The sequence below is a fragment of the Rhinatrema bivittatum genome, chromosome 4, assembly GCF_901001135.1.
Source record: "Rhinatrema bivittatum chromosome 4, aRhiBiv1.1, whole genome shotgun sequence".
Taxonomy (NCBI): domain Eukaryota; kingdom Metazoa; phylum Chordata; class Amphibia; order Gymnophiona; family Rhinatrematidae; genus Rhinatrema; species Rhinatrema bivittatum.
In genome coordinates this window covers 419144539-419171108 of record NC_042618.1, presented here as the reverse complement: position 1 = coordinate 419171108, position 26570 = coordinate 419144539, and the positions used below count along the sequence as shown (strand labels likewise).

General features: G+C 47.9%; 1 protein-coding gene across 1 annotated transcript in view; it reads left to right on the top strand.

Moving 5' to 3' along the window:
• ABTB1 (ankyrin repeat and BTB domain containing 1) overlaps positions 1–26570 on the top strand; it is a 72465-nt gene that overhangs the window by 6811 nt on the left and 39084 nt on the right. Inside the window, exons 4-8 of the mRNA XM_029601315.1 lie at positions 5160–5304; positions 13091–13250; positions 13708–13753; positions 21246–21362; positions 21885–22000. Of these exons, the coding sequence (XP_029457175.1) occupies positions 5160–5304; positions 13091–13250; positions 13708–13753; positions 21246–21362; positions 21885–22000 (584 nt within the window). The remainder of the gene's footprint in view (positions 1–5159; positions 5305–13090; positions 13251–13707; positions 13754–21245; positions 21363–21884; positions 22001–26570) is intronic.

The following is a 26570-nucleotide window of genomic DNA, read 5'->3' as shown; positions in this document are numbered from 1 at the left end:
GGTGCTGCAGGATTTCAGTCCTGTGGCACTGAAGGCAGCAAAACCGGTACCACCCGTTCTCATGCCGCTTCTGGAGAAGCTCAATGTACTCATCAGTGCATTACAGACCCAGTTGGCATCTGTTCCTGGGACAGCTTCAGTGCCTGATGGGGCACCGAGGCCTCCCCTTACCTGTGCGGTAGTTGTCGCCAGTTCATCCAAGGAGGAAACTGCACAGAGGCCAGTGGAGACACAGAGGCCTGCTGCCCTCAGTTCAGTTCTACCGGTGCCTGCATCTCTGGACTTAGGCCAAGCACCAAGGGACCCATCTCCTGTCACCTTCTATGAGGATGAGGAACTTTATGACCCCTGGGAGGATTATGTTTCGGAGTCCTCCTCCAAGGGCCTCCCTTCAGACCCTTCTCCTCCAGAGGAGCGAAGGAAGTCTCTGCCTGCGGACTTGACCTTTGCAGAGTTTGTGAGGGTGATGGCAGAAGACATCCTGTTTCAGTTATTGACGGAGGAGTAATGCCAGGCACAAAATGCTTGAGATCCTCCAGTTCGTGGAGCATCCTAAGGAGATTGTAATGGTCCAAGTACATGAGATTCTTACAGAGTTGCTGCTGAGTGTATGGGAACATTCCCTCACAATGCCTCCTGTCAATAAGAAGTCAGACAGGGTGTAACTCGTCCAGAAGGCTGCCGGATTTAATAAGCATTGGCTGCCCCACCCATTGGTGGTGGTCACCTTTTTTGTTGGGTAGCTAAGGATTCACTCATGTATGAGGACTACCATCCTGCTTGACCTCAGAGAAAGCAGAGTTGCTTACCTGTAACAGGTGTTCTCAGAGGACAGCAGGATGTCAGTCCTCACGAAACCTGACTGCCAGATGGTGCTCAAGGCAACCTGCTGCCTAAGGTGAGGATCTAGGTGGCTTCCCCCCCCCCCCAACGGTCTAAATATCCACAATGTTTTGTTTTCAAGCTGTGCAACTCAGGATGAATCCTGGTGGCAGTGCTCAAAGGACTCACTCACTGGGCTAGCTCTAGGGCAAATGGTGCACCCACCATTCCCCACCCCAATTGATTCCTGTTCCTCAGGAGGGGTGGGAGCCAACATGTAAGGAAGTCAGACAGGTGGAGGAAGAAAGGCAACCACCTCCCTTAGACTGACGAGGATTAGCAGCGGTGTGCACACTTTCTCTCTTCCCCTGACCTCTGCGCACTCTCCATTCCTTTCCCCAATACTCCAGTGCTGGCCTTTGAAATACAGAAATATACATTCTCTAAATATAGAAATGCATCTATAGAATAAAAACATGTTTTCATTTTCTATCAATCATGTATCCCAGGATCACACATAGCTTGCAGAATTGAGCTAAAAAAGTCTCTCGACGCAAATTTCAAATTTTGTCTAAATAACCAAGAAGTAGAACATACCCTAGACTATGTATACCTTGGCCTGACATTAACTGCCTGGCAGCTTGGCTGCAAGACATTACAAGAAAAGCTCCTAAGAGCCTTACATGCAATAAAATACATCCTCTTACACAGACATACACAGGCTCTCACAGGGACAGTCTGTCACTCACATTTGTGCAGGTAGATTTTTATGGGAACAATTGTATGCATATTTTTGAAAATTCAACAGTGTGCACATAAGCATGGAGCCTTCCCCCAGTCCCACTCCCAGGAATGCTTCCTTTCGCTGCAGGAGAAATTACACACATAGAGACCTCTGGCACATACTTCGATGCACATATGGGGTGGGCAATTGTTAAAAAAAAAAAACATTTACTGGTGAAAATGCCTTTTAAAATTTATCTTACAGCATCTTTCAAACATCTGTACCTCAAACATTTATAAACCCAGTTTAAAAATTGCACTATAACACATGGAAATTAACACATTTTAAGGGGCCTTGGTTCTCTGATTTTCCATAGCATCCTATTCAATCTCCCTTGCATACATTTTTTTTTGCTGCGTACACCATCCATAACTACACCCTACTGTACAAATCCCAAAGGTCACATCCCTGCCCACAATTCCAAGCACCACCAAAGATTCAGACGAACTGAACCAAATCACTGTGAACCTGGAAGATGTAGTAGGCCAGCTTGACAAACTAAAGAGTAGCAAATCACCTGGACAGGATGGTATGCATCCTAGGGTTCTGAAGGAACTAAAAAATGAAATTTCTGATCTATTAGTTAAAACTTGTAACCTGTCATTAAAATCATTCATTGTACCTGAAGACTGGAGGGTGGCCAATGTAACCCCAATATTTTAAAAGGGCTCCAGGGGCGATCCGGGTAACTATAGACCAGTGAGCTTGACTTCATGTTAGGGTTTTGAAGTATTGGAGTGGATTCTTGGGTATTGCGGTGATGGCCACTCCCATGGGGAGGAGCCCCGTGAAGAACTGCAGTACTGGGCTAGACTCAATACACGGAAACTCAGTGAGTTCGTATTTATTATACAGCTTGATGGTACTGCCCAGAGGTGGCAGCAGTGAGGTAACCCAGTAGGTAGTCCAGGGGTCCTCGGGAGAGGAGACCAGTCCCACGTTCGTGTAGTGCAGAGTGGAAGAGAGAGCCCGGATGTAGACTCCCAGCGCTGAAGCTGTAGATGATATAAGCTGAGAAAGTTAAGTTACTCACTGAAGTAGGTAGCTGTATTGAAGATAATCCTGGCAGGCAAAAGTAGTAGCTGTAGGCACCAATGTAGGGAAAGCAGGCCCTCGAGGAGCAAGTACCTGATATCCCAGATAGGTACCTAAAAAAAAGCACAAGGGCCCCCGAGGAGTGGGTACCCAGGTTAGAGAGCTTCCAGCGTAAGCTGGGAGCGGCAGAGCAGCTTAGACCAGTGCGATACTAGTCCTTGCTAACTCGAATTGTTAGCAAATGAAGGGAAGGCTAAATACCTGGATGGAGTGACGTCACTCAGAGGGGACGCCCCGAGGTAACCCGCCATGACGTGGATAAAGATGTGGGTGGCATGTGCGCGCGCACCCTAGGAGGCCCTCAGGAAATCCATGGCGAACACCGTTGCCGTTCCGGGCTTGAAGACACGGCAGCAGCCATCTTCCCAAGGCTTGAGGCGAGAGAGTGAAGAAAGGTGAGGCACAGAGGACGAAGCTGTCTGAGACCGGACGCAGCACTTCAGTGCTGGGAAAAATAGTGGAGACTATTCTAAAGATCAAAATCATAGAGCTTATAGTAAGACATGGTTTAATGGAACACAGTCAACATGGATTTACCCAAGGGAAGTCTTGCCTAACAAATGTGCTTCATTTTTTTGAAGGCATTAATAAACGTGGATAAAGGTGAACCGGTAGATGTAGTGTATTTGGATTTTCAGAAGGCGTTTGACAAAGTCCCTCATGAGAGGCTTCTAAGAAAACTAAAAAGTCATGGGATAGGAGGTGATGTCCTTTTCGTGGATTATAAACTGGTTAAAAGACAGGAAACAGAGTAGGATTAAATGGTCAATTTTCTCAGTGGAAAATGGGTAAACAGTGGAGTGCCTCAGGGATCTGTACTTGGACCGGTGTTTTTCAGTATATGTGTGTATATGTATGTATATGTATATATGTGTGTGTATATATATGTGTGTATATGTGTGTATGTATATATATATATATGTGTGTGTGTGTATATATGTGTGTGTATATGTATGTGTGTATATATATATATAAAATAAATGATCTGGAATGGAATACGACGAGTAAGGTTATCAAATTTGCAGACGATACAAAATTATTCAGAGTAGTTAAATCACAAGCGGATTGTGATATATTACAGGAGGACCTTGCAAGACTGGAAGATTGGGCATCCAAATGGCAGATGAAATTTAATGTGGACAAGTGCAAGGTGTTGCATATAGAGAAAAATAACCCTTGCAGAAGTTACACAATGTTAAGTTCCATATTAGGAGCTACCACCCAGGAAAAAGATCTAGGCATCATAGTGGATAATGCTTTAATATCGTCGGCTCAGTGTGTTGCAGCAGTCAAAAAAGCAAACAGAATGGTAGGAATTATTAGGAAGGGAATGGTTAATAAAATGGAAAATGTCATAATGCCTCTATATTGCTCCATGGTGAGACCGCACCTGGAATACTGTGTACAATTCTGGTCGCCGCATCTCAAAAAAGATATAGTTGCGATGGAGAAGGTACAGAGAAGGGCAACCAAAATGATAAAGAGGATGGAACTGCTCCCCTGTGAAGAAAGGTTGAAGAAGTTAGGGCTGTTCAGCTTGGAGAAAAGACAGCTGAGTGGGGATATGATAGAGGTCTTTAAGATCATGAGAGGTCTTGAATGAGTAGATGTGAATCGGTTATTTACACTTTCGGATAATAGAAGGACTAGGGGGCATTCCATGAAGTTAGCAAGTAGCACATTTAAGACTAATCGAGAAAATTCTTTTTCACCCAACGCACAGTTAAGCTCTGGAATTTGTTGCCAGAGGATGTGGTTAGTGCAGTTAGTGTAGCTGGGTTCAAAAAACGTTTGGATAAGTTCTTGAAGAAGTCCATTAACTGCTATTAATCAAGTTTACTTGGGGAATGGTCACTGCTATTAATTGCATCAGTAGCATGGGATCTTCTTAGTGTTTGGGTAATTGCCAGGTTCTTGTGGCCTGGTTTGGCCTCTGTTGGAAACAGGATGCTAGGCTTGATGGACCCTTGGTCTGACCCAACATGGCAATTTCTTATGTTCTTAAATTGCCTGTGTGAAAACTGGCCACTCTGTGGGTAAAATTAGGTACATGGTTGCATTAGGAGTATACTCTTACCTGCATTATAGTGAGGATGTTTCTGGAGAGGGGGTAGGTCAGGGCAAAAAACTACAAGCATATTTTTTTAATTTTCAAAAACCATGTATAGTTTGGTTGAAAAAAATCTATCCTTAGGAAAAGCAGGTAGAAATCTCTGCATGTACTTCTCCTTTGTGAAGGAAAAATAAAACTGCAGGTAAAATGTACTTGCAGACTATGCAGTGATGCAAGCAGTATAAAAATTGCCCCCAAAGTAGTTAGATCCACACGTGTTCCTGTGGGCCTAGAACAGTAAAAAACAATTGAATGGATTTAAATCTCTGTGGAAAAAACAGATGTTGTTGTTTGTTGTACTTAAATGCATGTGTGCTTTTTTTTTTTTGCCTTCCTTTGTTTCAGGTGCGAAGTGTGAAGCAAACACTTTTGATGGGGAGCGGTGTTTGTATGGTGCACTGAGTGACACCATTCGGAGGCTGCTGAAGGAGTACAAGCGGATCACTGCTAAGTGCATGCAGAGGGACTACTACGATGACTTTCTGCAGCGGTGAGCATGGAGAATGCATGTTCTCTCTACTGGGGGTGGCCTTATAAGCTACTGGTGCAGGAAGGGGAGACCCTAGGCCCTGCTAGTAATTAGCCTTTCCCTGTACGTACCCGGATCAGTCCAGACCATGGGTTGAGCCTCCTTTCCAGCAGGTGGAGACAGACCAAAACTGAAAAGGTAACCTATATGAGGACAGAGCCTACCCTACAGCCCTTCAGTATTTGTCTGTCTCCAGCAGGTGAATCAGCTCACCCTGCGGTCTCCTGATTTGGGCTAGTCAGCCTTCTTTTTTTCTTCTCTTATTGGATCAAGCAAGTATTTATTCCTTAGGGATTCTGGTAGGATTTTTTCAAATAAAAAAAAAAAAAATTATTAGTTTCAAGTTAATTGTTTCAGCTGTGCAGGAGGCAGTCCCGTCTCCTGGCTCTTGCTGGACTCAGGGGGGCTTCGCCCCTTGTGCTGGGCATAGCCTGAGTCTGTGATTGCTTCCAGGTGTGGGGACCGAGGTTGGTGGTCCAGTCGTTCGTCTCCTCCCCCCCCCCCCCCCCCCCCGGCTGCTTAGGGAGCTTAGTGCTCCATTGTTTTGCTCAGTTTGGCTTTTTAGAAAAATAAAAATAATAATACTTAAACCTCTTTTTTTTTTCCTGGGGTTCAAACCGGCAGACAGACAGACAAGAGCATGCAGGCTTCATTCACTCCCCTGCCTCCGCCCCTGCCGGCAGAGCTGCCAATCGTTCTATTTTTAACTTTTTTTCTTCAGCGCGCGGCTTCCCTTCGCTGAGGATGCTGCGGCCAGCAGCCTGCCTAGCGTGTGGGGAGCCCTCGTCGCGCCTATTGAGCGAGGGGCTCGGCTCAGCCTGCCTGCCTGCCTGCCGGGTGAGGAAGGTCCCTCCTCGGCAGGGCAGGCAAATTTAGCCCGGGGACGGAATCCCCAGCGCTTGGCCAGGCCGTTCCCGGGTCGGCAAACCCGGGAACGGCATCCATTTTGGGGATTTCGGCAGCTCCCGATTCGGAGCTGGCTGGGGAGCAAGAATTTCAAGATTTTACCCCCGATTTGAGCCCTGAGGTCCCCCAGGATGTGGTCCCTGACCCCCCCTCGCCCCCCCTCCCCAGGAAATCCAAGGTTCGCTTTTCTTCAGATTTTGTTCTCCTGCATAAATCCTATTTGGCTAGCTTGCAGGAGGAGGAGGAGGACCCTTCCCCAGGGCCCTCCCCCCCCTCCCCGGCGAAAATCCCACGCCCTTACCCATTTTTCCTGTCGCGGAACCTCCAGGATCTGTTAGGGTGTGGGTGGTCCCGAGGGTGGCCCCTATCCCTGACCCCCCAGTGGCCCCAGTTATCCCGGATCCGGATCCCACGTCTGATTTAGCGCGCGCACTCCCACCCCTGGAGGGGGATGATCCTAGGGTTCTCCACATGTTTCAGAGGGAGGAGTTGGAGCCCCTCATCCCCTTTGTTTTCCAGGAACTGGGGTTGGAGGGGCCCTCTGCGGATACCGATATGGACCCGGTCCTGGCGGGACTCAGGGCTCCGAAAGCGCTTTTCCTTTACACCCTATGCACAAGTTGCTGCTTTTGCAGGAATGGGAGGCTCCCGAAGCTGGACTCCGGGTGGGGCGGGCTATGGATAAGCTCTACCCCCTCCCGGAGGAATGCTTGGACATGCTGAAGATCCCCACCGTGGACTCCTCTGTCTCTGAAGGAAGGACAGGCCCGTAAGCTCGAGGCTCATCTGAAACTTATCTTCGAAGTCCTGGCCCTGGGGGTCCGAGCGACTATCTGCAGCAGTCTCATGCAGCGGGCAGGTCTCAGATAGGTTCAACAATTAGCACCCAGGACCTCCCATCTGTAGAGGCGGAGCAGGCTGAACGTCTGGAAGCCGTCATCGCATATGGGGCTGATGCGCTGTACGACCTCCTCCACGTCAGACGAAGGTGATGGTCTCGGCGGTCTCCTTTCGACGGCTCCTCTGGCTCCTCTGCAATTGGTCGTGAGGAAAAAAACAAAGAAATGGATGCCACAAGAAAGTCCTTTTCAACGTTTAATCAAGGAGACGTAAAATTCTTATAAACATGCCCGACTCTGGCCGAGTTTCGCCACCAATGGTGGCTGCCTCAGGGGCTACAAACAAACATATATAGGTGTTTAATAATTCATACATCATGTTAAAAGCATAAAAATTAAAAACATAAATAATCATGAACAAATAAATACATAATTCAAAAGGATTTTTGAATAAATAAAAACTATGTAAATTCTATCAGAGTGACAATGGACAATGGAATTTCATCTTAAAAAAGGAGAAAAACTGCTTGAGAAGAACTACAAACAATTTCAACAATACAAAAATATTTTCAATAATGAATATAAAAGATACCTTGTTGGTCACAGAGCAGTATTCAGATGGTGGTCCAAATAAGATCAAATGTATATCTATGTCTATTTAAAAATAATAAATCATGATCAGCTATATTATACAATATAATTCAGTGGTTCAATTTGAGAATTCATTTAAGATCCATAAACAAACCTTGCTTTCTATATACAGCAACTTGATCATTGCTGTTACCCTGCACAGCACTATGAGTGACCAAATGATATTACTAGCATGTTTGGGGTCATTTAACTTTTTTGGTTTTTGTTCTGATTTATTATTTGAGCATATGGGGTATTCTGGAGAGAGGACAGATTTTATTGAGTCCAATGATTGTACAACAAATATTTCCTTACACTAGTATTTTGTTTTATGTGTCACATTAGTAACATTAATTACTTGAATCACATATCAATATATGATTGAACCACTGAATTATATTGTATAATATAGCTGATCATGATTTATTATTTTTAAATAGGCATAGATATACATTTGATCTTATTTGGACCACCATCTGAATACTGCTCTGTGACCAACAAGGTATCTTTTATATTCATTATTGAAAATATTTTTGTGTTGTTGAAATTGTTTGTAGTTCTTCTCAAGCAGTTTTTCTCCTTTTTTAAGATGAAATTCCATTGTCCATTGTCACTCTGATAGAATTTACATAGTTTTTATTTATTCAAAAATCCTTTTGAATTATGTATTTATTTGTTCATGATTATTTATGTGTTTAATTTTTATGCTTTTAACATGATGTATGAGTTATTAAACACCTATATATGTTTGTTTGTAGCCCCTGAGGCAGCCACCATTGGTGGCGAAACTCGGCCAGAGTCGGGCATGTTTATAAGAATTTTACGTTTCCTTGATTAAACGTTGAAAAGGACTATCTTGTGGCATCCATTTCTTTGGTTTTTTCCTCACGGCTGTACTGGATCGCCTACCCTGCTGTTTTTTATGCATTTGGTCGGCCGACCCATCCTACAAGGCACGGTTGGGCACGTTGTCCTTCAAAGGTAAGTTGCTTTTTGGAGAGGACCTTGAGCAGCTTATTAATTCCTTGGGGGAAAACAAGGTTCATAAGCTACTGGAGGACTGTCTGAAACAATCTCGATCCTTTACGCCCACCCTTCCTCGCTTCCGGGGACAGAGGAGGTATACGCCCCGCGGACGCGGTGGCTCCTCTAGGGGTTATTCTTCCCGGTCTCAATCTTGGTCTCAGCTCTTTCGTGGGCGTTGCTCCTTCCGCGAGGGACAGTCTCAGTGCACCACCCCAAAGCCCGCCACACAGTGAAGTTCGGTTGACCCATTCCTCGGTCCCCTTTCTGGGCGGTCGTCTCTCCCTGCTCTTCGAGGAATGGGTCAAAATTACGTCGGACCAGTGGGTCTGAGACGGTTACGCCTTACAATTTGTTCGCGACTTACCGGACCTTTTCGTATTTTCCCCATGCAGTCGTCTCAAGCGGGAGGCGGTGGAACAAACCCTCACCAGGCTACTGAGTTTGGGCGCGGTTGTCCCGGTTTTGAAGGAGGAGCTATTTACTTCGTGGTTCCCAAGAAGGACGGGGCTTTTCGGCCGATCTTGGACCTCAAGAGGGTCAACCAGGCCCTCAAGATCCCACATTTTTGAATGGAAACCTTGAGAGCGGTCATCGCGGTGGTGCACCCCGGAGAGCTCCTCGCCTCTCTCAATTTGACAGAGGCATACTTCCATATTCCGATTCACAGAGATTACCAGAAGTATCTTCGCTTCCACATCCTCAACCGGGATTTTCAGTTTCGGGCGCTGCCTTTCGGCCTCGCTACCGCACCACGCACCTTCACTAAGGTCATGGTGGTGGTGGTGGCGGCCCTCCGCCAGGAAGGAGTCTTAGTCCACCCCTAACTGGACGACTGGCTCGTAAGGGTCAAGTTGAAGGCTCTTTGCAGACAGGCGGTGGATCGGGTCTTAAATCTCCTTGCATCTCTCGGTTGGATAGTGAATTTTTCCAAAAGCAAGTTTCAGCCCTCCCAGATGTTAGAGTTCCTGGGAGCCCACTTCGACACTCGGATAGGCAAGGTGTTCTTACCTCGTGGGCGGGCCCTCAAGTTGATTGACCAGGTTCGGAATCTGCTCTCGCTGCCTCTTCCGACGGCCTGGGACTACCTTCAGGTCTTGGGTTCCATGGTTTCCACCATCGACCTCGTTCCCTGGGCTTTTGTTCATCTGCGTCCATTACAGAAAGCTTTGCTATCCCGTTGGCAGCCGGTGTCGGAACAGTTTCACATAGTCCTCCCTCTTTCGGACTCTACCGTCGCCGCCTTGCAGTGGTGGCTTTCGCTTCCTCATGTTCTCCTGGGAATGCCTCTTCAATCTCCACAGTGGACGATAGTAACCACGGACACCAGTCTCTCGGGGTGGGGTGCAGTCTGCCTGTCCCAGTCCACTCAGGGGATCTGGTCGCCGATTCAGACTCGTTGGCACTTCAATCGGTTGGAGGCCCGGGCGGTGCGTTTGGCTCTGATGGAGTTTCTTCCCCTGATACGCGGTAAAGCAGTGAGGGTTCTTTCCGACAACTCCACCACCGTGGCTTACATCAACCGTCAGGGGTGCACTCGCAGTCACCTGGTGGCCCTAGAAGTCAGCCGACTCTTCAACAGGGCGGAACAACATCTGGATTGCCTGGCAGCTCCCACATAGCGGGCAAGGAGAATGTTCAGGCCAATTTCCTCAGTCGTCAGTCTCTCGATCCGGGAGCGTGGGAACTCTCGGTAGAGGCCATGGATCTGATCGTCGACAGGTGGGGTCCCTCTCACCTGGACCTCATGGCGACCTTGCGCAATGCCAAGGCCAATCGGTTCTTCAGCCGCTGGAGAGAGCACGGCTCTGAGGGCGTGGATGCTCTGGCTCTCCCTTGGCCCGCTTACGTCCTTCTGTACGTGTTCCCTCCGTGGCCTCTGGTGGGAAAAGTTCTCAGGAGAATAGAACTACACTGAGGGCCTGTGGTTCTGGTAGCACTCGAATGGCCTCGCAGACCCTGGTTCGCAGATCTCGTCAACCTGGCATCGGATGGACCTCTCCAGCTAGGCCATCTTCCTCGTCTACTTCAGCAGGGGCCCGTATTTTTCGACCAGGCCAATCACTTTTGTCTAGCAGCCTGGCTTTTGAACGGAGACGCCTGAGGCGTAAGGGCTATAAGGAGGAGGTTATCTCCACTTTGCTTCGGGCTTGGAAGCAGTCAACTTCTCTAGCTTACGTGCGCATTTGGAAGGTCTTTGAGACTGTTTGTTTGTGCGGAGTCGGGTGTCTCAGCACGTTCCGCCCCAGTCTCGTTGGTTCTTTCTTTTCTACAGAAGGGTCTCTCCAAGGGCCTTTCCTTCAGTTCCCTGCACGTGCAAGTTTCCGCTCTCGGCTCTCTCCTTGGACGGGTCAAGGGTCATCCCCTAGCGGGCCACCCGGACGTGGTTCGGTTCCTGAAGGGAGTCAAGCACCTGCATCCGCCCACTTGCACTACTTGCCCGTCGTGGAGTCTTAATCTTGTCCTCCGGGCCCTCTGTGCTGTGCCATTCAAACCTCTCCGTCGGACTATGGTAAAGGACCTCACGCTCAAGAGAGTTTTTCTTGTTTCAATCTCCTCCGCTCGGCGGGTTTCCGAGATCCAAGCATTGTCCTGTCGGGAACCTTTTTTGCATTTCTCCGATTCAGGTGTTTCTCTCAAGACGGTGTCTTCTTTCTTGCCGAAGGTTGTCTCCACCTTCCATGTCAACCAGTCGGTGGAGCTTCCAGCGTTCTCCCCAGAGGAGATTGCAGGTACCGCTGGAGGCGATCTTCGTAGACTTGATGTCCAACGAGTTCTATTCCGATATCTCCAGGTCACCAGTGACTTTTGGGTCTCGGACCATCTTTTTGTCCTCTGGAGTGGTCCCAATCGGGGCAAACCGGCTACTAAGACTACTATTGCGCGGTGGTTGAAGGAGGCAATTTCCTTGGCCTATCTTTGCCGAGATCGGGCGGTTCCGGAGGGCCTAAAGGCTCATTCATTGCGTTCTCAAGCTACTTCCTGGGCGGAGAGCCAATCGGTTTCTCCACAAGAGATTTGTAGGGCCGCCACATGGACGTCCCTGCATACTTTTGCTCGCCACTACCATCTGGATGTGCAAGCACCGGTTTTTGGTTCCTTTGGGCAGCAAGTGCTTCGAGCGGGACTGTCTCGGTCCCATTCGGGATAGGGAAGCTTTGGTACATCCCACGGTCTGGACTGATCCGGGTACGTACAGGGAAAGGAAAATTAGTTCTTACCTGTTAATTTTCGTTCCTGTAGTACCACGGATCAGTCCAGATGCCCTTCCCAGTTTGTCTTTTTCTTACTGTCCACTCGAAGCTTGTTATTGCAGATTCGCAGAACTTGATACTTCATTTTCTACAGAACACTGGGCGATTACATCGGAAGCCTTGGTTGTTCAAGCGCTTAGTTATACCATATTTTTTTACATTGTTATGGAGTTGCTCAATTGAGTTTTTTGGTTACTTGCTTGATCCTATTCTTGTTTTGTTGTTTTCTGCTTTGACAATGGTTATACTGAAGGGCTGCAGGGTAGGCTCTGTCCTCATATAGGATACCCTTTCAGTTTTGGTCTATCTCCACCTGCTTGAAAGGAGGCTCAACCCACAGTCTGGACTGATCCGTGGTACTACAGGAACGAAAATTAGCAGGTAAGAACTAATTTTCCTTTCAGTACCAGGAATCAGGACCATCAGCCAGTCAGCACGTTTGATTGGACAAAGCTACTGATACCGCTGTTTGCCTTTATGCAGGAGTATATCATCAGACTGTCCCAAGAGAACTGTTAATATTCCTTCTGTCAGAGGGAGTGAGGAAACAACCAGATAGGTCCAATAGAAACAAGTCTACAATTGCATGGCAGCTTCAGAGATGACCTGCTTGTGTGTGTCTTGCCATTGCTCCTGGGTGGGTGGGATGAATTGTAGGTGTGTGCGTGCATGGCGGATGGGGATGTGCATGTGGGGAGGTGTTATAGGATGTCCCACACTGTCTTGCACTATCTTCCCTCCCACACAGCATACCACCCAATCCCTCTTGCATTTCCTCTCTTCTCCATGCTGCTGGCCACATAGCAGGCAGTGCAGTTGGCAGCTGGAAGCAGGATTTGTAGCAGACAGTGGTGCCAACTGAAGGGGCAGTACAGGAAGCAGGCGTTCTTCTAGATCTTTGGATCCCTGCCAGCACTTTTCTTTTCACTCTGAGGTTCTTTCAGGGCTCTGGCTGGTGGGGCCCGGGGACCTCCATCTGCTGCCTCTTTTTTTTTTGTGCTTCTGGATCTTTTTCCAGTGAGGCCCAGGGATTCTTTTCTCATGGCCGAGTGTGTGGTTCATTGTGTGCTCTATTCTGTTCTTCCCCATGCGCAGGCTGCTGGAGCAGGGCTACCACAGTGACATTGTCTTTGTTGTCCATGGAGAGACGTTCCGTGCTCATCGCTGCATCCTCAGTGCCCGCAGCACTTATTTTGCAGAAATGTTTGAAGCCAAGTGGAAGGGAAAGAATGTGATTGGACTGAAGCACCCTCTGGTAAGGCTGTATAAAGTGGTGGTGCCCATTAAGGAAGCAGGTCAGCACAGTGCCAACGATCAGACTGCAGTGCCGACCAGGACTGTGCACTCACGGGAGACAATGTTAAGTTTGGAGCCGCCACCCAAAAAAGTTCACGCCAGTAGCTGGGAAGCCCAATGTGGTGCTATCGAAGCTGACAGTGTTCCACTTTGGAATTTCTGAGAGATGTTGTGCTGTGCAGATCAAATGTAGTCCAAAGGCTTACCATTTAGAGAAAAGAGTTTGTGTCCTGCATGCTCACGAAGTCAGCTCGCTCAGTCAAATGGTAGTTAGGGGAAGGGAAGGGACCAGTCGGGGCATTCAACATAAAATGCGATTACCGTAGAAGAACAAATTGCACTACTTCATGCATTTCCTTGCCATGTGGAAACGGATTTTCTGTTTATTTAAATGACCCCTATATGGTTGATTCCAGATTAACCCTGCGGCTTTTGGCTCGATTTTGCAGTATCTCTATACGGGTAAGTGAGTCACTGCTGCTCATGACATGCACATGGAGTCAGTATTGTGAGCTCTGTACTTTCAGTCCCATTTCACTCTAGGTGCAGATGAGGCTTCTCTCCTCCTTCAGCAGATGAATGTGATTTTCGGAGCTCGTAGCAAACCAGGCTTAGAGCATTGTTTCCCAGCCCTCTCCTGGAGGCACACCTACCCAGTCAGGTTTTCAGGATATCCACAATGAATATACATGAGAGATTTGCATACACTGGTGCTCAATGTATGTAATTCTATGGCGTGCATATTCGTTACAGATATCCTGGAAACCTGACTGGGTAGGTGTGCCTCCAGGAGAGGGCTGGGAAACACTGGGCTAGAGGATGGATATCTTGGATGTACCAAAGACTGCCTCAGCAAGAAGTTGGGTTGTTTTTTGTTTTGTTTTGGTTTTTTGTTGACTTGCTAGTTTCCTCCTGCTCTTTTGGGCTTCCAGGTTAATTGGAAATGGGGCTAGGATCTGATGCCAAGAAATTTTATTTGCAGCCACTTGGGGATTTTTCTCCTATTCTATAATCCCTTTTTCCCTCCCTCCCACCACAAACATACCCAGTCTGGTCATTGCAACGATTGCAGGTTCTGGCCAAGGACAATCTTAGGCCCTGAATGTGGCCACCAGGTATCACCCTTGAGCAATGACCATTGCTCCCTTCCACTGGAAGCTGTGAATGAGGTCTTTGCAGCATCACCCAGTGATCCAGCAAGCAGAAGACCCAACTTTGATATCGAACCTGGGATTTTCTGTATGGCAGTGCCACCAGGCTGATCCAAGCTGCCTTTTTCAAACTCCACCAAGAGTTGTTTTTGAATGGGCTGGCTGAGACTGGGGTCGGTTGTTGAACTTTGGTGACATGCAGGCTATGCCCCTGGCCCTCTCTGTGTAAGGAGATTGAGGGGAGAGAGAGACTGAGAAAAGGAAGGAAAGAAAGGATTGCACTGAAGATCAAGTTTTATCTTTAAGTGATCTGAGAGAGAAAAAATATAGATTATATTGCCCTACATGGAGCCCTCCTAAAGTGAAGTAACTTCACTGAATAGAGTTTTCTCACAGGACAAGCAGGATGGTAGCCCTCACATATGGGTGACATCACAGGATGGAGCCCAATCACGGAACTCTTTTGTCAAAGTTTCCAGAATTTTGACTGGCCCCTACTGGGCATGCCCAGCATGGCACTAACCCTGCAGCCAGCAGGGGTCCCCCTTCAGTCTTCTTTTTTCCGCGCAGCAGTAGCCTCGCGGTTAAGGAGCTCTGCAGAGATTCCTGATGGGAATTTTCCTCACGGAATTACTAAAAACTCTCTTACCCCACAGGGGTCCCTCCTTTAACTTTTTCAAGCCGCAGTACTCCGGTAAGTTTTTACCCGTTTTTCCGTCGATTACTGTCGAGTCTGGCCCTTGCGGCCTTGTGGCCGTCGACCGTACCGCAGCTCAATTTTTTCCATGGCCATGGCAGCTGAGTTCCGTCGGTGCCCGGATTGTAATCGCACCTTGTCCATCACAGACCCCCATAAAGTCTGTGTAATGTGTCTTGGACGAGAGCACGATGTCTTGACCTGCACCAAATGTGCCCTAATGACACCAAAAGGTTGCAAGGCCAGAATGGAGAAGATGGAACTTCTCTTCCGTGCTCAAACCCCAATGCCGTCTATTGCATCGACGTCGTCAGAACCGCACCAGCATCAACCACCGGCCGGTGACAGTCTGGCATCGACAACATCTCGGCCTTCAACACCCTCTACTCCCCCTCAGGACTGAGGGGATCGTAGAGATAAACATCGCCACTGGCATCGAAAGTCTCGGATCATCGAGGGAGCGAAATCATCGACCTCGCCATCGTCCGAGCTGCCGTCGAAGAAACCCCGTCCAGAAAAGGCACCGACCTTTTCGACGACCAGTTCACTGAGGCAACCCTCACCCAACAGGGTATCGGGAGCCGCGACTCCGCCTTTAACAGTGGTCCCTCCAGCTATCCCTCTGCCTCCTTCTTCTGTTCCGGAGCCGGGGCTGCTTGCTCCAGGTCTCCGAGAAGAACTGGACTGGATGGTTCAGGAGGCCATCGACAAGGCGATGCATTGATTCCAGGTTCCTCTGGCACAGACACCGGTACCGATACCGATTATAGAACCCACCATCTACCCGATTCCAGCAGCGTTGGCACCGCTGCTGTCGAGGATGGAAGCGCTCATGGCCGCTTTTCCACTGATGGACCCTGGGTCACTGATGGCTCCGGTGCCCTCCCCGCTTGCTTTGTCATCGGGAGGAGAAACACCGTTCCGCATCCCTCCATCGGGAGTTCTGCCAATGCATCAGCCATCAATGCCGATACATCCCTCGATGCCACCGATCCACCCATCGGTGCCGATACGTCCGTCGGTGCCACCGAGCCATTCATCGATGCCCTTGATGCCTGCACCGGTGCCTTCAATGCCTTCATCAGTGCCTCCACTCAGTCCTTCGGAGCCTAGACCAGGACCTTCAGAGATCCCACCGCCCCGTCCTCTAGCTCCTAGAGGAACAGGTGCTGATCCCTACGATACCTGGACTGATGATTCTTCACCACACACCGAGGATTTGCCTTCACCACCTTCACCTACTGAAAGCAGAAAGCATTCTCCAGAGGACCTTTCCTTTATAAAATTTGTGAAGGAGATGTCTGAATTGGTTCCATTACAATTACAGACTGAACAAGATGACAGGCATCAAATGATGGAGCTGTTACAATTCCTGGATGCTCCCAAGGAAATAACCTCCATCCTTATCCACCAGATTCTTCTGGATCTCCTCAAAAAGAACTGTGAACATCCTGGCTCTGTGGCCCCAGTCCACAGGAAAGCTGACACCACCTATCTCGTCCAGTCAGCTCCAGGTTTTCACAAACCCCAATTGGATCACCAATCTGTGGTTGTAGAATCTGCCCAGAAAAGAGCAAGGAGATCAAAACCTCACACTTCCTTCCCCCCAGGCAAGGTACAGAAATTTCTAGATGCCATTGGTCGCCGTGTCTTCCAGGGAGCAATGCTCATCTCTAGAATTGCCTCTTATCAGCTCTATATGACCCAATATAATAGAGTCTTATTTAAGCAGATACAAGACTTAACAGACTCCCTCCACCGGACTCCCCACCTCTACTGACGTGGAGAACATCCGATCACGCCATCCTTCTGGAACAAGAGGTCTCCCTCCTCCTCCAGTCCAGGGCAATAGAACCAGTATCCTACTCTCAGCACAGCCTAGGGTTCTATCCCCGGTACTTTCTAATCCCCAAAAAATCGGGAGGTGTTCGTCCAATTCTGGACCTACGTGCCCTTAACAAGTACCTCGAGCGAGAGAAGTTCAAAATGGTAACCTTGGGCTCTCTTCTTCCTCTTCTACAAAGAGGAGACTGGCTCTGCTCGCTAGACCTCCAGGGTGCATACACTCATATCGCGATAATTCCATCTCATAGCAAATACCTGAGGTTTCTGGTAGGCCCCAAGCACTATCAGTACAGAGTGCTTCCACGGCCTCGCATCTGCACCACGAGTCTTCACAAAATGCCTTGTCGTAGTTTGCAGCCTTCCTCAGGACTCAAGGTGTTCACGTCTACCCCTATCTAGACGATTGGTTGATCAGGGCTCCCACTCAGCAAGCTGCTCTTCGTCCCTGCATCTTACCTTGCACACTCTAATCTCGCTAGGATTTCTCGTCAATTATGACAAATCCTACTTAGTCCCATCACAAACCTTATCGTTCATTGGGGCAGACTTAGACACCTTGCAGGCAAAGGCTTTTCTGCCTCGACAGCGAGTTCTCACGCTCGTGTCTCTTGCACACCAGCTGCAGTCTCAGCACTCCACGACTGCACACCACTTTCTCATCCTACTGGGACACATGGCGTCCTCAGTTCCGGTCACCCCAATGGCATGCTTGGCCATGAGAGTCATGCAGTGGACTCTAAGTTCACAATGGACTCAATTCATTCAGCCCCTGTCGACCATTGTCCACGTAACCGACTCACTCCATCAGTCTCTCGCCTGGTGGAGAAATCAGGTCAATCTCCTCCAAGACTTGCCCTTTGAGGCTCCAGATCCTCAAATAATTCTCATCACTGATGCTTCCAACCTCGGCTGGGGAGCCCATGTGGCCGATCTGCAGATCAAGGATCTTGGTCTCCAGAGGAAGCCAAACACTAAATAAATTTCCTGGAGCTTCGAGCAATCAGATATGCTCTCAGGGCATTTCAGGATTGCCTCTCAAATCAAGTTATCCTGATCCAGACGGACAACCAGGTGGCCATGTGGTACATCGACAAACAGGGAGGCATGGGCTCCTTCCTTCTGTGTCAGGAAGCTGCACAGATATGGGCGGAAGCTCTCACATTTGATGTACCTCAGGGCCACCTACTTGCCGGGAGTGGACAATGTTTTGGCAGACAAGCTGAGTCGCATCTTTCAACCGCATGAGTGGTCTCTCAACCCCTCGGTGGCGAACTCCATCTTCCAACAATTGGGATATCCTCAAATAGATCTCTTTGCGTCTCCTCAAAAACGCAAAGTAGAGAACTTCTGCTCTCTCATTCGCAGCAAACACTCTCAGCCCAGAGACACATTCTCCCTCTCGTGGGCAACCGGTCTACTCTATGCATTCCCTCCACTTCCTCTTCTCTGGAAGACTCTCGTGAAGTTACGTTGGGACAAGGGAACTATGATCCTGATAGCACCTCACTGGCCACGCCAAGTGTAGTTTCTAATACTGCAGGATCTCTCCATTCGCAGGCACATTCCCTTGGGAAAGGACCCACTTCTGATCACTCAAAACGACGGGTGCCTCCGCCACCCCAACCTTCACGCCTTGTCCCTGACAACATGGATGTTGAAAGGTTAATCCTTCAGCCACTTGACCTTTCTGAACTAGTTTCCCGTGTCTTGATTGCTTCACGGAAGCCTTCCAAGAGAAAATCTTACTCTTACAAATGGAACAGGTTCACGTCATGGTGCTCTTCTCAATCCCTTGACCCCTTTACCTGTCCAATCACGAAGTTTCTGGACTATCTCTGGCACTTGTCGGAGTCAGGTTTAAAAACGTCTTCCATCAGAATGTATGTCAGTGCGGTAGCCACCTTCCATAAAGGTGTCGGGGATGTTCCTATATCAGTAATAACCCCTTGTAACACGTTTTCTGAAAGCCTCACCTCAAGCCTCCACTGCGTCCTCTGGCCCCTTCTTGGGACCTCAACCTGGTTTTGGGTCGGCTCATGAAACCACCATTCGAGCCTCTTCACTCCTGTGATCTTTGCTATCTCACATGGAAAGTGATTTTCCTTCTGGCAATTACTTCAGCTCGCAGAGTTAGTGAATTACAGACCCTAGTTACCTATCCGCCTTACACTAAACTTCTGCAGGACCGGGCGGTACTCCACACTCACCCTACGTTCTTGCCTAAGGTAGTATCGGAGTTTCACATTAATCAATCCATCATACTACCTACCTTCTTTCTCAGGCCCCATTCCAATCCAGGAGAACAGGCTCTGCATACCCTTGACTGTAAACGGGCTCTAGCATTCTACCTAGACCGTAGAGCTGCCCACAGGGAAAGCACTCAATTGTTTGTCTCTTTCCACCCTAACAAGTTAGGGCAACTTGTGGGTAAGCAGACTCTCTCCTCCTGGTTGGCGGACTGCATATCTTTTTGCTATCAGCAAGCAGGCATTCCATTTCAAGAGCGTGTTAAAGCACACTCTGTGAGGGCCATGGCGACTTCAGTAGCACACCTACGATCGGTGCCGCTTCCTGACATTTGCAGGGCTGGCACCTGAAGTTCTCTCCACACCTTTGCAGCCCACTATTGCTTGGACAAAGCCGGAAGATAGGATTCCATCTTCGGCCAGTCTGTCCTTCGTAACTTATTTACAACATGACGTACCAACACCCTTCCACCTGCCCGTTAGGGTTCAGGATGCCCTCTGCCAAATTTTATCCCAGTTCTAGTGCCTTGCACACCTGGGTACATTTGGTGCATTTCTCTGACATCCTCAGCTCGGTACTCACCCATATGTGAGGGCTACCATCCTGCTTGTCCTGTGAGAAAGCAAATGTTGCTTACCTGAAACAGGTGTTCTCACAGGACAGCAGGATATTAGTCCTCATGAAACCCGCCCGCCGCCCCGCGGTGTTGGGTTTATTACGTTTTCTTATTTTATTTTTCGGCACTGCCTGTAGCTTTTAAACAAGACTGAAGGGGGACCCCTGCTGGCTGCAGGGTTAGTGCCATGCTGGGCATGCCCAGTAGGGGCCAGTCAAAGTTCTGGAAACTTTGACAAAAGTGTTCCTTGATTGGGCTCCATCCTCTGATTTCACCCATATGTGAGGACTAACATCCTGCTGTCCTGTGAGAACACCTGTTACAGCTAAGCAACATTTGCTTTCTCCCCAGTCTGTCAGAAGTATGAGAAAACAATGTAACGTGCACAGGGTACAGAATGAAACCTGCAGGCATTCAGAGCAGTTCTCACGCCAGCATGATTCTATGAATTGTCAGTCCTTTATATTGCTCATTGCATCCTGAGACACACGAGGTCTTTGTTAGCAGTGAAATCTGCCTGTTCTGCGTAACAGCATTACATCACTATAGCACAGTTATACTTTAAAATTTATTGGAAAGAACTGGGACTTTAGGAACTGTTCCCTGTATCCCAAGATCCACTGTAGCAAGGCTCAGCTATGGTACACTCTGTCTAGTTTGATAATACTAGTTTACTGAGGACTGCAACTTGGATGTCATACAGCACAAATAAAGATTGCCAGACAGGCTGTGGGGGAATCCTTTTATTGGACTAACCTAATACATTTATTTATTTTATTTATTATTTGAAAATTTTTCTACACAGACATTAGTAGGGGAACATCATATCGGTTTACATAAAACTAAAATATAGCAAACAGGCTTTACAGAGAACTAATAACTATAATAATAACAGCTTAAAAATATGATCTGTATTATGAACAGCTATAATATAGCAACAGGTTAAAATTAGGATAGAATAGAGGAACAGGGAGTAAGAACATAGGCTTTACATCTAGTATATATATTAGTGAGGGATAACAATCTATTGGTGACTGGCTTTTGACTAGCTCTGCTTCCCCTTCCTAAGGTCAAAGCAGAATGAGCAGATGAATTCAAAGGATGTTTCCTGAATATGTAACGCAGTAAACCAACTTCAGAAAGAGAGGGGCTGTGAGAGAATGTGCAGTGGGATAATAAGCTGGGAACCAGAGGAGCAGGGTTCAAATTCTGCTACCACTGATGCTTTATGCGACTTTGGGCAAGTCACATTATCTGTCATTGTCTCAGGCACCCGCTTCAATTGTAAACTCTATTAAACAGTGACTTGTCATATCTGTGTGCAATTTGTTGTAATATAGCTTGGTTTAGGGCACTGTATAAATGGCTGAGGATGAGATTTTGCTGCTTCTCTGGCAGATCGATTGGACATTGATATGGAACATGTGGAGGACTGTAAGAGGTTGGCAAAGCAGTGCAGGCTCCAGGACCTTATTGAGGAGTTGGAAAGCAAATGTAAAAAGGTGTACGAGTTTGGTGAGATTTCCTCAGATTTTTCTCTTACCATTTCCTCCTGTGTTGAGTTTTTCCCTAGTTCTACCCCAAATAGTGAGCAGAAATTCCCACTGTTTTAATCCACTCCAGCTCTCATGCTGTGGGACACACGGTTCATTTCATGCCACAGGAACTTTTTGTTTCAACTGAGGAGTGTTTCACTACTTGATAAGATATCAGAGTTATATATATGTATCGGGAAAGATCCATGCAAGAAATACTAAGAGGGAATGAAAGAAAATGGAGAAGACCACGGATGAGCAACCACAGCTTTAAAAATCATTGCTAAAAAGTTGATCAGGAGTTTAAATGCCTGGAAACTTCTCTTAGTGCAGAGGTGTCATAGACTGGTTGGGAATATTCAGCATTAGCTACGTCATTTGCATGCTTGGATGAGCCCTAGCCAATGGCAGAGCAAGCAGCTGCCCCAATAGTTGGTGATGTCATAACACAGCCTGTACAAGATGTCTGTCTTAACTTTCCATTTCTTGTATCTTTTCTCAGTGTCTTCCAAGCCTGGGACCTGGGTGAAAGTGCTGACTATTGAGCCTGAAGGTAACTGTAGGCTGCAGGAGGACCTGGCTCTGTTAGCAGACTGTGCCCTGCCTGCTGAACTCAGGGTAGGGGTTTTGCCTTTAACAGCCATGCTAGAGAATTCATATATATATATAAAATATTCTGCCACACTGAGGGACATTCTTAGACTATATTTACTCCCCACTTCCTGTGTGCACGGGTGAGGTTCCTTGTCTAGTAAAACTGTACTTCCCCATGCTGAGGACTGACTAGAGAAAGCTGAGATTACCTCACTAGTGTAGTGAGCTTCTCTTAACTCCTTTATGTTTGGGAACAGATCTCTTGCTGGAAGGGATGTCTTGTATTTAGACCCAAACTGTTCACAGTTGACAGCAGATGAGGTGAATACCTACTGAAGCTCATGTCTGAAGAGATTCACATGACTATAATTTTTTTGTCAATCAACAGAAGCTTAATGTCCTCACCATCAATTTACTCAATACAAAAAAGGAGGATGTATTATGATCTTTTTTTATATTTTTTTAAAATGCTAAATAAGTTACTCATAAACTAATTAAATAGGAACAAATACCATCAGTATTAGTGCAGATAGAATTTAATCCATCGCCTCTCGCGATGGATTAAATTTACGGTGACTGTGGACATTTAAATGGTGTAAGGGATAAGGGTATATTAAATATATTGATTTTAGAGGTAATAAATAAATACGTTTTTGGGTTTGGGGATAAAACAAAACAAAAAATTTTTTTCAGTGGAATTAAAAATTAAAAATTTTTTTTGAATGAATAGAGGAACTGTACCAAATGATTATAGATCCAGTGCTTGATTAATCGCTGAATTTGCCTGAGGCCCATTGCGTGGCGAGAGGCGATGGATTAAATTCTATCTGCACTAATACTGATGGTATTTGTTCCTATTTAATTAGTTTATGAGTAACTTATTTAGCATTTTATAATTTTTTTGTATCATATTATTAAAATATTTTGCAAAGCAAGTAAGATGTCTAGAATTCCCCTAGTGTCAGAGTGTATTGTTTATTATTTATTTCACTTGCTACACAATTCCACCTGTAAGCACAGGTTTAAATTACTGATCTATCTAAATTACTTCCCTTAAACATAAGTGGTGGAGCAGCTCCTGACAAGATTTTTGTCCTGTATGTACATATCTAGAAAAGCAGGTTATTCTGTCCCAACCAACAATGGTTGGGACAGAGCTGGGTGTTTCTTGTGATCATAAAAAGCCAGTTTCATGGCAGTGTCGTGGTAGTGCTCCAGACTGAGATCTTCTGGTGAAAGGGATGCAGCTGATGTCAAGTGGACCACTTGTATGTCTTTCTATGTGATGGCCACCACACTTAAGCTTTTATGCACATTGCAAGTGCAACTGATCTCTCATAGGGCTCCTTTTGCATACTTCTTCTATCTTATCAGTTGCTCCCCTCCCCCCCCCCCCACACACACCTTCTCTCTCATTCCTGCATTACTTTGTCACCATCTCATCCTTCTGCTGTTTCATTCTTCAGCTCTCCCATCTGGTGATGCTGTAAGGTGCATTAACACACAGAGGGATGTATAAAGCATAAAAGGAACATGTACAAAAGAGGAACCAGTGTGTGCCAGACTGACAACAGTTAGCAGAGAGCATGAAGTATTTTGCCTGGGTGACGAGGTGAAATGCAGAACCAGAGCTGGGACATTTGTGGTCAGAAGGCGTGGGGGGCCTATACTGGCTTATCGGTAGGAAGCAGTGCCCTTTTTTAGTGCATGGTAAATGACAAAGTACAAGAGGTCTGGGTAACGCATGATGGAGGAGGGGGGGCATGGAGGGATATGGAGCCTATAGCAAGAATACTGTATATAAGAAAAAGATGTAATAGTTAGCTCTCTGAAGGAGTTTGGAGAGCAGTCAGACACTGCACTCAGTGTAACTGTTCTCTTTCCTTTCACCAATACCTTGTAAACCAAAGACAAATTTTTCCTTACAATAAAGATTTCATTATTGGCCATACTTGGTTCCCTGTACGTACCAGGATCAGTCCAGACCGCTGACTACTGGGTTATGCCTCCCCTTCAGCAGATGGAGTCAGAGAAAGCTGAAAAAGCACCCCCTAGATATACTGGGGTGCCACCTGCGATCCCTCAGTATTTTCTCTGACTCCAGCAGATTGAGAGGCATAACCTGCGGTCCTGATCTCTCCAAATTTCTACATTGGGTGTACAGGTTGGAGTGACCCTGACTAGATCAATTAGTGTATTTAAACAGTTTTAAAAAAAAAAAAAAAAAGAGAGGTGAAATCTTTGGTTTTTGTTCTAACGCTGCGAGGGGGTCTTGCTAAGGGCAGGCTTGGCAGGGCAATGCCCTATGGCTACATATCCGGAGGTAGTTAGTTCCTAGGAGACCGGGGGGAGTATTTACCGGTGGGCCGGTCACTCTCTTTCCCCCCCCCCCCCCCCATCCCCAGATTGCGTATCCCAGAGGTTTTTCCTCTGAAGGGGGCTTGTTACTTGTAAAAAAAAAAAAAAAAAAAGAGACGCTTAACTGAAGCAAGTGCCAGTAAGACTGTTGGGTACAGGCAGAGCACACTAATTTTCAGCCCCAGCCTGCCACATTTGGTCCCGGGACTCCGGAGGGGGTGGCTTAGTCACCCGATGCATTCTCAGGCGCTGTTTGACTGACTTAATTATTTGGCGCGCTTTTTGTGGCTGTTCTGCCCGTGGCCTCTTGCCGCGATCTTCGGCCTGCACGGCCTGTGGGGGGGCGGGGGCACGACTCTCCCGAGAGGGTCTCTGCTCCTGATGCCTTCCCGGGGGCGAGGGACCCTCTTGGGGGCCGAGCGCTGCCCGCAGTTCTTCTGCTTCGTCTTCTGCTTCGCGGCCGCGGAGAGCCGCAGTCCCTCGGCGATCGGCTCCGTCTCCTGCCGCCGAAGGGGTGGCAGGCCATTTTGACCACGCTGCACTCGGACAAGTCAGCATCGGAGGAAGGGGACTTCCATCCTCCTTCACCGCTGGCACTGAGTCCGCAGCGAATTCAGAATTTCAGGGCACCTCTCCCTCCCTCCCGACCCGTGGGGGATGCTTCCAAAAGGCCAGTTCCGTTTTCCTCACAGTTTGTGCTCTTGATGCACAAAGCTTTTTTGGAGACAAAAGCGGGCTGGGAGTACTCGGGGGGGGGGGGGGTCCTCCCCACCTAAGATTCCAAGGGCGAATCCAGATCAGAGCACGGCAGGGAATCACTGTCCCCAGCCACAACGAGAATTGGAGCCTCCAGAGCCCTTGGATCCCTCACAGGACCCTTTGGTCGCAGTTGAGGGGAGGGAATTTGGATGGGCAGGTGTCCGTGGAGGGAGATGATCCCCCAGGTCCTGCGATTATTGACGAGCTTGATCACCTGATCACACATGTTTTGAAGGAATTGGGGATTCCAGCACCTCCCCAGGAAGTGGATTCTTCCCCAGGGGATGAAGTCTTGGCGGGGCTCCGGGGACCCCCGCAAACCTTCCCATTTCACCCTAAATTGTTTCAAATTGTTTCTAAGGAATGGGAACTTCCGGAAGCTTCCTTGCGAGTCAGTAGGGCTATGGATAAGTTGTACCCCCTACCGGCTGAGTCCTTAGACCTCCTCAAGATTCCCAAAGTAGATTCAGCAGTCACAGTGATAAAACACACTACTATTCCTGTGATGGGGGGCACAGCGCTTAAGGATCTCCAGGATCGGAAATTGGAGATCTTATCTAAGCGCATTTTTGAGGTTTCGGCGCTGGGCGGCCGTTTGTAGCAGTCTCATGCAGCGGGCCATGCTTTGCTGGGTCCAACAATTGCTTACGGCCCAGGACCTTCCGCCGGGGGAGGTGGAACGGGCCAACCATATGGAGGCTGCGGTCGCCTATACTGCAGACGCCTTATATGATCTTCTACGGACTTCGGCTCGTGCTGTGTCCTTGGCTGTTTCCGCCAGGAGGTTGCTCTGGCTTCATCACTGGGCAGCGGATGCTTTAGGTTCCTTTCCCTTCAGGGGGAAATTGTTGTTTGCGATGAACTTGAACAGCTCATTAAGGACTTGGGGGACAGCAAGGTTTATAAGTTACCAGAGGACAGCCCCTTTGGGAATTCAAGGGGTCGGTTTCGGGGCCAACATCGTTTCCATATGGGGAGAGGGGGCTCCTTCTCTCAGAGGCCACAGGTGTCTTGTTCCCAATCTTGGTCACATTCCTTTCGTGGCAGAAGGCCTCAGCGATCGGGAACATCACATGCTTTTACCCCCAATAAGTCAACACAATGAGGATGCGCAGACCCATTCCTCCATTCCGCGCATCGGGGGTCGGCTATCCCTGTTTCGGGAGGAATGGGTCAAGATAACCTCAGACCAGTGGGTCCTCGACATTGTAAGTCACGGTTACGCTTTGGATTTTGCTCGACCGCTCCGAGATCTATTTCTTGTATCGCCCTGCGGGCCTCCGGCAAAACAACAGGTGATTGCGCAGACGTTGGATCGTCTACAGGCACTGGGGGCAGTGGTTCCGGTTCCGCCCGCCGAGCGCCATACCGGCCGGTACTCCATTTACTTCGTGGTCCCAAAGAAGGAAGGGACGTTCTGGCCCATCTTGGATTTGAAACAGGTCAACAGGGCGTTACATGTTCCGCGTTTTCGCAT